The sequence below is a fragment of the Tupaia chinensis genome, unplaced genomic scaffold (genome assembly GCF_000334495.1).
Source record: "Tupaia chinensis unplaced genomic scaffold, TupChi_1.0 Scaffold000078_1, whole genome shotgun sequence".
NCBI lineage: Eukaryota > Metazoa > Chordata > Mammalia > Scandentia > Tupaiidae > Tupaia > Tupaia belangeri.
In genome coordinates, this window is record NW_006159539.1 from 2,473,283 (window position 1) to 2,484,066 (window position 10,784).

At 53.1% G+C, this 10,784-nt stretch overlaps 1 protein-coding gene across 1 annotated transcript in view; it reads right to left on the reverse strand.

The window, feature by feature from the left end:
* The window catches only part of RASGRF1 (Ras protein specific guanine nucleotide releasing factor 1), an 80,589-nt gene that overhangs the window by 46,161 nt on the left and 23,644 nt on the right, over positions 1-10,784 (reverse strand). The window contains exons 4-5 of the mRNA XM_006142621.1: positions 5,036-5,128; positions 2,086-2,339 (exon numbers count right to left, since the gene is read on the reverse strand). Coding sequence (XP_006142683.1) covers positions 2,086-2,339; positions 5,036-5,128 — 347 coding nt within the window. The remainder of the gene's footprint in view (positions 1-2,085; positions 2,340-5,035; positions 5,129-10,784) is intronic.

The following is a 10,784-nucleotide window of genomic DNA, read 5'->3' on the forward strand; positions in this document are numbered from 1 at the left end:
CCTCCATTCCTCCATCCCAGTGCTTAACCACTGTGCTACAGGATCAGCCTCATTTCACATTTTAAAGTGAAAAAAACTCGGGGACCAGCAGTTAGCATAATGGCTATGTCGCTGGACTCCCATGTAGTTGACTGTGGTTCGAGTCCCGGACCCGGTGGCTTAAAACTCGCACCGGGTGCGTGTGCATACGTGCCCAAGATCCTGAGAGGAGAATGGAGGAGAAGGGATTGCGGTATGCCCATCCCCCCTGGGGGGTGATTTCTCGCTTTCTGTCTCTCTGTCTGGCAAGCGCACGGGCCCTATAGCAAAAAAAAAAACCTCTCCAAAGAAAAAAACTCAAAAGGCATTTTGTAACATGTGAAAACTGTACAAATTTCACATTTTAGTGTCCACGAGTGAAGTTTTATTGAGACATAGCCACATCCTCTTATTTGTGGGTTACCCGTGACAGAGACTGTACGGCCGTCAGGGGCTGAAATATCTACTCTCCAGCCCTTCACAGATAAGGCCTGCTGAGCCCTGGGCTGTGTGAACGCGCCTGAAATGTGCGGAGCTGGTGCAAGTGTAGCCTGTGGCTCTGTCCCCACCCGCAGCAGGGGATCTAGACATGGAAGAAGTCATCGAGTGTGACGAATGTGACCAAAGGGACAGGACAGGGGCTCTGAGAGCACACAACCAGGGGACATAAGCCAGTAGTGGCCAGGGGTGTGACATGGAAGGGAAGACAGGGAAGAGTAGGAGAGGGCTGTCAGGAGAGGAGGGTGGGAGGGGCGTTCCAGGGAGAGGAAGTGGCCTGTCTGCAGAGGTGCTCACCTCACCTGGCTCCCTCCCTGAGCCCAGAAAGGAGCCTGAGTGGCCCAAGGTCAGCCCAAGGGCGATAGGGCTGGGCTAGACCAAGACAGAACTGGGTCTTTTGGCTTTTGCCCTGGGCTCTCGGCCTGTTGCGTTTTGCCAGATATTCTTCATGGTTCAAGTGCTTGCCCTTCTTCACCCCCAGCAGACATGACGAATTGATTGTGGAGTGCTCCCTGATGGAGCCTTATCGTCCTCCCAACCCAGGCAGCCTCTGCCAATCAATCAGAGCTGGCATGCGAACCATCTGCCACTGGGATGGGCAGCCTCTGGCCATGGCAGCACCTGTGGGTCCCAGTGCAGGACGCTGGGCGTGGTTTCTATTACAGGGAGGCGGCCCAGTGTGTAAACTCGTTCTCTTGGCTAAACAAGGCCTGCTGCCGCTACTTAGTTCAAACACCCTCTCCCTTGTGTGAGAAGCACGCAGTTAACACCCTCCCAGCTCGGCACATCCTCCATCAACCTGCCAACCTGGAGGGGGGCCTCCTTCTTCCCAAGGACTTCTTCAATGAACTCCAGTAAATTAAGTCACCAAATGAGCATCAGGTTTCAATGTGGCTGTATATTTCAGCCCAAAAGCACACCCAGAGCTTAATGCGGAGATGTTTTCTGATACCTGAGCTGGCAGCCTCTGCCCTTGGCCTGTGAACCACAGACCTTGGCGTGGGGACCTGGGGCAGGGAGACCGGGGCAGTGCGGCCCTGCATCCCTTGCTCACAGTGAGAAGGCCGGGCTTACAGCGAAGTTCCCAGCAGAGACCGCACCAGTAGTCAGCGGCTGTTATAAGCGGGGGCTGTGAGGTGTGATGGGAGTGGCAAGGAGAGCAAGGGGTGGGGAAGAGGACTCCACATGAACTAGGTCTAAGTTAACATCCCAGCTCGCCCCTCCCAGCACATCCCACCACCTCTCTGAGCCCAGGCTCAAGCCTCGTGGGTGTCTCTGAAGATCAGAAAGCACGGAGGCTGAGTGCTGACAGAGGGCCTGGCGCTAAGCAGGTCGATAAACGCCCCATCGTGGTGTGGGAAGCGCTGTCCAAACCTGTCAGTCCTGCATAGTGCTGGGTGGGGTTGGCCTCTGGTTATTAGAACATAATCCCAGGCCTCGGGTGGGAACTATAGACAGATGGGGGCTCGCGTCCAAGTTCAGCTCAGCACCTGGCTGGGGCGCCTTAGCGGCCTTCTCACCTCCCCGGCCAAACGCTCTGAGCCAGGCCAACCTCCAGGGGGCGCTCACCTGTTCAGGAAAATGCTGCTGACGTCATCATGCGTGATGGGCGGCTTCTTGGAGCTGGCGGCCATGCGCAGCGGTCGCAGGAAGTTGTTGACCAGGATGTGCAGCTGCTGCACGTACTCGGCCTCGGCCTCCAGCATGCTGAACACCACCTGGTTCCTTTTGCGCATGCTGTCGGCGTGGGGCGACCGGATGTAGTCCTGGATGATGGTCTTCCACTTGCGCCGGCAGAGCCAGCCCCGCAAGAAGCTTTGCACCTGGACATGGAGACCAGTGGGAAGGGGCTCTTTTGAGAGTCTTGGCCACTCTTGTCCTTCCAGGGCGTGAGGACCCCCCAGGGAAGGGACCAAGGCTTTGCCATCGCCCATGCTGGACGTAGAGAGAAAAGGCCTTGGATGCGGACACGCCTGGCTCCACTTCCTGTTCGGATGCCAGACCAGTCGCTTTTTCTGACTGAGCTGATTCTCTTGCCTGTCAGATAGGGCTAATGACTCAAAGTGTGGGCCACAGACTGGGCAGGCACCCCTGGGGAGCTTGTCAGGAATGCAGATGTTCAGGCCCACTCCAGACCCCTACATTTCAACAAAATCTCTTGGTGGCTTTATTTTTTTAATTTTCTGTTCATCTCCAATTGCTAGAGAGAGACAGAAAGAGACAGAGAGAGAGAGGAAAAGAGAGAGAAAGCACCCTCCAATGGGACTTGGTTACACCACAATCCCTTCTCTTCCATTTCTCCACTTGGTTAGGATTTTGGGCACACACATACACACACACCTGGTGTGTTTTTCAAACCGCTGGGGCTGGGACTCGAACTATGCACACAGAGGGTTGCCTCAAACTGCATGGGCACCCAACCCAGAGGCCACTGCCTCCCTGCCAGTCCTCCTGCTGAGCTGCGTGCAAGCTCACGGTCCCCAGGGTCAGGCCAGAGAGCAATCGGAGCGAGGGTCCTGGGTGGTGCTAGGGTAGGGGACTCAGCTGTGAGGGGCACTGGCAGTAAACAGCAGGTGCAGCTGTCCAGTGCAGACCTGCTGGCTAAGGATGAGGACAGCCTGACCCGAGCCCCAAAGACCTCCTCTAAAGACACAGGAGCCTCTAGAAGAAGGGTGGACTTCTGCTGAGGCTCCCGGAGAACGAAGATAGAGGTCGAAGGTGGATTTCAGCTGGCCTTTCACACAATGCTCCAACCAGAATGACTGCTCCAGACGAGAACTCCGTGAGCCTCAGCACAGGAGGCAGACCAGGCCAGCCTTCTCGGCGGGATGGGCTTAGACCTGGGTGTAAATTCCAGCACCTGGGGCCTGGCAGGGCCTGCGGTGCACAAAGCTGGCCGCAAGGGTGTCATGAGGCAGCTTCTCCTGCCTGAGGCTGAGGTCCATGTGTGGGGGCTGGTCTGGGTCTGGCGGCCTCTGCTCTCCTAGGCGGCATGGAGTCCATGATAGGGCACGAGCTCCCGAGCAGGGTGGTCGGGGAGAACGGTACTCTGCCAATACTCAGCTACTGAGCTTGGACAAGTTACTTTTCTCCTCCATGCCTCAGCTTCCCCATATGTGAAATGGAAATAGTCATGAAATCTCAGAAGGCTTTAGTCAGGATCCAGTTAATCTGAATAAGCTCCTGGAACAGTGGCTGACACGTAGAACGTGGTTAATGACTGTTAGCTATTTCTGGTTATTGTTTTATATTGGTAGAGGGTGCATGCACCCTCCCCAGTGGGCGTAGTTACACTGCAATCCGTTTTCCTCTGTTTCTCCATCTTACCAGGATTTGGGGCACATGTGCACATGTGCCGTGTGCGTTCCGAGCTGCTGGGGCTGGGACTTGAACTGTGGTCAGCCTGTGGGCTATGGCCCCTCATGCATGGAGCCTGACCACTGATCTATGGAGTCAGTCTCTCTTTCTTTCTTTCTTTTTTTTAATTGTACGAGAAAGAGAGAGGAAGAGAGAAAGCATCCCCCAATGGTGCTGGTCATGCTGCAATTCTGTCTCCTCCGTGTCTCCATCCTGTCGATGTTTTGGGCACAAACTTACGTACATGTGCCTGGCATGTTTCTTAAACCACAGAGGCTGGGACTTGAACCATGGTCAGCCATGGGGGATCAGGCTTTCTTAATCACTAGGCTATAAGGCTGGCCCCCAATTTCTGTTTTTTTGAGAAACCAGAAATCCAGGTGTTTGTATGATGTATTTAGCTTTTTAAACTCTAGCAACAAAATTGAAAGAGAAACAAATGAGAAGCCCCACTGTGTGGTTTGAATGCCCAAAGGTGCCGGTAGGCTTCAGCTGGCTGTGGGGTACCAGGTCATAGTTCCTGGTCTGGGTGGTACTGGGGGTCTTGTGTGCTCTCAACAAACAGGATTCTCTGGTTTCATGTGTTTTGCTTAGAGTGAGTCAAGCTGGCTGGTTGCAAACACACCATGTTCTCTCCTGTGGCACTGTCCCTGCCCTGGTTCCCCAGCAGACCCCTGGCACCTCCTGAAATATCTGCCTTCTCCTCTCTGATAGAGTGAAAGGAGCGGGGCTGCCGTGGGCCTTCATGAACGCTAGTTCCCATGCTGAGGTTTGTTAGGACTTGGAGCAGATGAGAGCGGCCATGTATGGATGACAGTGGGGACAGTGGCTGCATGGGAGCCATGGAGTTGGGATCTTGGTGAGATCCATGTGACACTGCAAGGAAAGCTCACAGCTGTGAGTCCCAAGGCCTGGGCTCCCACCCACTCCATCTCTAGGGGACCCTTTGTTTTCTTATCTATAAAATGGGGCTGAGCCATCCTGCCGCTCAGGAATAACCAGAGGAAATGGCCCAATGGGGAGCCATTCAGGGGTGAGGGGCAGCTACTTCTGTCTCTGGCACTGGGTGGGTGGCTGCCTAGGTGGGCAGCATACCCTGGGGCAGAGGATAGGAGGTGGGCACTGCAGTCCCAGGCTGGCCATTCAGAGGGACAGTACAGACCTTCTTAATTTTCTTGATGTCACTGTCCTCGTCGTTGGGGGTGACAGTCTGGGTGGACTGGATACGCTCATTGTCCTTGAGCAGGGATGCGATCTGGAACAGAAACAGTCACTGCTCAGGGTGCGGGCTGCGGGAGGAGGCTGCCCGGTAGCACGCGAGCACCTGGCACCTTCTTCCATGAGAGCCGGCGATGCTGCAGCCTGTGTCCCCTGCTCTGTACACCCAGGTCACAAAGCAGATGTGCCCCAGACATCCCTGAGACGCGAGAGCTGCTCTGGGGGCGGGCAACTCAGAGACCTTTGAGAAAGCCCTCTGCCCTAGGCTGCAGCCGGCTCAGTGGTAGCCTGCACGCTGTGGCCTAAGTCTGCGATGCTCCTCCCCATTGCCCAAGCTGTCTTATCTCTTTGATCTTGGTAGGCTATCTGTACCCTAAGATGTGTCCTTTGAGCCATGTCTAAGTGCGCTGTTCAGTGGTGTCAAGTCCATGCATAATGTTTGCGGCCATCCCCGCTGCCTGTCTGCAGAACTTCTCCATCTTCCCCAATGGAAACTCTGTACCCACTGAGCCATCACCCCTCATCATCCCCCCAACCTGGCAGCCCCCCTTTATGTTCTGTCTCTATGAATTCGACTCCTCTAGGGACTTCACACTGCATAGAATAACGGTTATTTGTCTTTCTGCGACCAGCTGATCTCACGGAGCAGAATGTCCTCAAGGTTCGTCCACACTGTCGCGTGTGTCATGGTTTTCTTCCCCTTTCTAAAAAGAAAAGTTTACATATTTATTCTGAGAGAGGAGAGAAAGAGACCCTCAACTAGGTCTTCACCTAGTGATCCTCCCTGGTTTCAGCCAGCCCAGATAACAGGCACACACACGCATGCCTGGCATGCTCAGAGAAGTCCCGGGACTCAAACCCAGGACCTTTTTACCTGTGGATCCAGTGCATTACCTCTGCATCACTGCCTGGCCCCGGAATTCCCTCCCTTTTTAAAAGCTGAATAATCCTCCATTGCATGTATGCATCACATTTTGTTTACCTTTTCATCTGGGTTATCCATTTATTTTTCCAAACAAAACCATCCTTGGATATAAATCCGATGGGCCTGCAGGCTTGGCTGTGCCCTCTCAGGCAGCCCCGAAGTACATCCAGGAACTATCGGTCTCTGTGGAGCACAACCTGGAAACTGCTGGGTTGGAAAATTGGGCCGGCCCTTGGAAAGAACATTCGAGCTGCTCTAAAAATCTCCATGTGCCTGATTCTGGTGAAACGGTGATGGCACAGCTGTGAGAACACAGCCAAAGGCAGTGCCCAGGAGAAAGTGCACGAAGCCACACTGTGACCAGGGGCCTCCTCAGTGTCCCTGCAGACGTGCCTGCTCCTGGGCAGGGCTCATTCCAATCACCCCTGGTTCCAAGTTTGTAAGACTGGTCCCAAGGCTAAGCCCTTCTTTTGCATCCTGAGTCTGGGCTCCGTGGAGCCATGGCTTTTCCTGTTAAAATACTGGACTTGCTTGTCAACGCCCCATCATTGCCAGAGCTCTGTGGAAGGAGGAAGTGCCGCGGCTTTACTCACTAGGTACCCAGTGACTAGGCCGGGCACTGACATAGACTTGTGGCTACATAAATAAGTGAATTAAAAAAGAAAAATCAGGGCCAGCCAGTGGTGTGGTGGTTAAGACGGCTGGATCCCACATGGCCAACTGCATGGTGCAAGTCCTGGACCCAGCAATTTGAGAAAAAGGCAGGGCAGGGCGCATGTGTGAACCCCAAATCCCGAAGGGAGGGAGAGATGGAAGGGAAGGGACTGCAGTGTTACCATACCCCATGGGGGGTGCTTTCTCGCTCTCCCTCCCTCCATGTCTCCTCCAGTGAGCACACATGCCCTCTAAAAAATTTAAAAAAAAATTGAGAGCAACAGCAACACACACAGACCTTAACCAAAGGGAAACACCGCAGTAACTAAGCTCCACACATCTACAGACAGAGCTGGGGGATTCTGCAAATGCGGCCTCAAAGCCGGGCTCAGCTCCTTCAGAACACGTGGCTATGTCCCCTCAAGGCCACTCTCCTAACCGCGGAATGAATGGGCTCTCACAATGGAGCGAATCGAGCACTTTGAAAGCGGAACGGTTACCCGCTCTCCACTCCCTGGTTGCTAAAATTACCCCAGCCTATGCTTGAAGAGTGGCTGAAAATATCCAGCTGAGAAGCAGCACGGAGACCGGCTTTGCTTATCCTTCGCTCCCCTTCCCCACCTAGTTTCATCCTTGGAGAATATTTGCGTGTGGACATAAAGACCGACTCTTTGGTCTGCACTCTAAAGGTCTAAGGATGGACAGACACACACACACACACACGAGGTCCCGGAGAGGTGTGACATGTTTCATGCCTGGACGACACCTTCGTCTTTGGCCTGATACGCTCACCTCCACGTTAGTCTGTTTTCTTTGCCAGTTTTGGGTTTTGTACTCAGCACTCCTTTTCTCTTTAGGATGGTGTGTGTGTGTGTGTGTGTGTGTGTGTTTGTGTGTTGGGGGTAGGGATGCCTGTATCTAAAACTGACGATGCACTTCTCAGAGAAGGCATTCCAGGACATCTACTCAGCGGGGACCAGGACATGAAAGAGATGCAATTAGGTCAGACGCCATGCCACTTGCACAGACCCCGCCAACCGTGTCAGAGACTTTGTTCAAGGGCCAGGCGGGTGAGCAGCACTGGAGGGTCTCGGGCTCCTGTCACAGTGGTTGTGGCAGCAGTGAGTGTGGCTGGCTCATGGGAACAGACTTCCTTTTGCCCTGGCAGTCCCCTCTGGAAGTGGGTTCGTGTCGGACCCTGGGTGTTCGGTTGACGTCCAGGCCTTGCCCAGCTGACCCTTATCAATGACAACCTCTGGCTGGCACCCCACCGCCGTCTGCCTGACTCCTCACGTGGCCCAGTGCCTGGTGTCGTGCCCAGCTCCTGCTGCCCACACCTGCCACCGGCAGACTGGCCCTCTTTGCCCATCAGAGGCCAACCCCCTCACTTCTGCGCCGTGGCTCCCATCTGCCCTACTCCCCTCTCTGGAGATAGTTTCTTTATTTAATCTGGAATGCATTTAGTCAGGGTGATAATTGATGATGGAATTAATCCAGGCTTTTTCCTTGTTGTTAGCAGCCCAGGTTTTTGCTAACATTCTGCATTTCTTTTCTTTAAATTCTTTTTATTTTACCTTTTGCTAGAGGGGGTATGCACTTGGCAGAGAGAGACAGGGACAGAGAAAGGAGAGGAGAAATCACGCCCCACCCCCCACCATGGGGAATGGTCATACTGAAATCTCTTTCCTCCATCACCCGCCTCTTCTCAGGATTTTGGGCACCCATGCATGCATGCTCGGCATGTTTGTCAAGTCACCACGTCCAGGATTCAAACTGTGTGGTTGGTCATGCAGGATTTGGCTGCCTTTACCACCAGGCCACGGAGCTGACCCAGTCTCTTCATTTCTTGCTTTCAAACAGTTGCCATATGACAAATTTCTCTCTCCTCCTTTTTGCTTCCCTCTGGCCCCTTCCAAGCCCAGCAGGTGCATCTCTGTCACCCCTGTGTCACAAGGTGTCTGGTGGTGTTTGCATGTTGGACACTGTTGACACAGGTGGAGGTGGGTAAGTCAGCTCTCCCCCTTGGAGGGGCTCCCAGCCTAAGAAGGGGGTGAGACATCCACAGAGGTAACTTAAGATCAAGCCAGGCAGGGCCAGACAGGGGTGTGTACCCACAGCCCAGTAGTGACGAGGGGCCTCCCAGAAGAGGTTTTGAAGGACACGTAAGGGATCCAGCAAGTAGTCTATGGGAGAGAGGCAATTCGGGCAGAGGAGATGATACGAACAAAGGCACGGGGTGTAGTAGCTGCTGTGAGCCAAGACGATAGGTTCCTGGGGTTGAGAGATGGCAGGAGGAATTGTGTGAAGCATGGCGAGTGGGCCCAGTCGAGGGAGCCCAGTCGAGGGAGGTGCGGGGTGGAGGGGTCAAGACCACCCGTTCCCACTTCACTTAGAGCAGTCTTCTTGCTACTTATTTTATATTGGGGTTCCAGATCAAAGTTTGTAAAAGTGATTCCAAGGCTAAGATTTATTGTAAGTCTTAAGCTAAAAAAATCTCTGCATCTTCTTTAGTGGGTCTTCTAGGAGTCTGAGCACTTCCATACCAATAAAAGAATACAGCCATCTGTAAACCCCCATCCTGCCCTCCAGGGCCTGTTGGTGACTCCAGATGTACTTCCAGTCATAAATGGGAGAAAAGCAACTGTCTAACAAATTGTGTCAGCCTGAGCTTTATGGGGGCTCTTTCAGAGGGAAATGGCAACTTTGTTTTCGATTGTTCCTTCATGGTGCTTCTTGGTTACAAAAGATGAAACTTGATAGGATTGTTCAGGTGGGAGAGAAGCGACTAAGATGGAGGTGGATTGTTTTACTTAATAAAGTCATAGACGTTTGACATTACACACAGAGATGGCCGGGGAGGGTGCGGAGGGAGAAGACAGGCTGGCTCAACGGGCATGTGACGTCTGCAGTCACATAGAGCCCCAGGCTTCGGAGGGCCTGGGGCTTGGCGTAAGCCTCTGCTGTTGCTGTCCTGAGATACACATAGTTTTTAAACTGTCAGACAGCGGATGCACTCTCCAGAGAGAGAGGGCACATCCCTTAATGAGGTGTGCTCACACCACAATCCTTTTCCTCCATGTCTCCTTCCTGTCAGGATTTCAGGCATATGTGCAAACACACCAGGTGTGTTTTTCAAGCTGCCAAACCCAGGATTTGAGCTGTGGCCTCCTGAATGGGATCTGGCTCTCTGCACAGCACCTAACCATTGTGCTACAAAGCCAGTCCTATTCTGAGATTCTTTTTTATTTTTTTAAAAAGAGAGATTTTTGCTATCGGATGAGTGTGCTCACCAGAGAGACAGAAAGACAGAAAGTGAGAAATCACCTCCCCAGTGGGGGATGGCCACACTGCAATTCCTTCTCCTCCATTCTCCTCTTGGGATCCTGAGCACACTTGCATACACTCCTAGAGTGAGTTTTAAGCCGTTCGGGACTGAACTGCAGTCAGCTACGTGCAAGTCCAGTGATGTAACTATTACGCCATCTGCTGGTCCCTGTTCTGAAATTCTTATGGTTCCCCATCTGCATTTTCCCCGGGGCCCTGCAAATTATGTAGTTGGTCGTGAGAAAAGATAAGGACAGGGGAGTAATGGCAAATGCACGTTATCTTGCTCTTGGAAAGCATTTGCCAGTTTCCATGGTGTAAACATTCCTGCCTTGGTCCACTGTCAAGCTACAGAAATTTGAATTACCAGCTGAAAAGGAAGGGAAATTGGATTGGTTCCGAAAAGCTGATAAGAGCCAGCTCTAGCTTATGAAGGGCTATGGGAGAAAGGTCTTGATCAAGAATGAGATTATGAATGACAGAGATGACACGTGGGAGCACGATGAGAGAGGTTAGTCCGAGAAGAGGTCAGTGAGAAGTCCCGGTAGCAGGGAAGGCTGTTTGTTTGCCACTAGGGCAGGGCTGCCTTCTGTTCATTTCTAAGGTTTTCTGGGCTCAGCTGTCATGGTGGTTAAGGCAGCTGGATCCCACATGGCTGACTGCAGTCTGACTAGCCAGACCTGGCAACTTGGAGAGGATTCCGGGGGCAACATGCACGCAGAGAAGCAGAGGAAGAGGAATTGCAGTATGACCATCCTTCGCAGGGGAAACCTCGCTTCCCCTCTCTTTC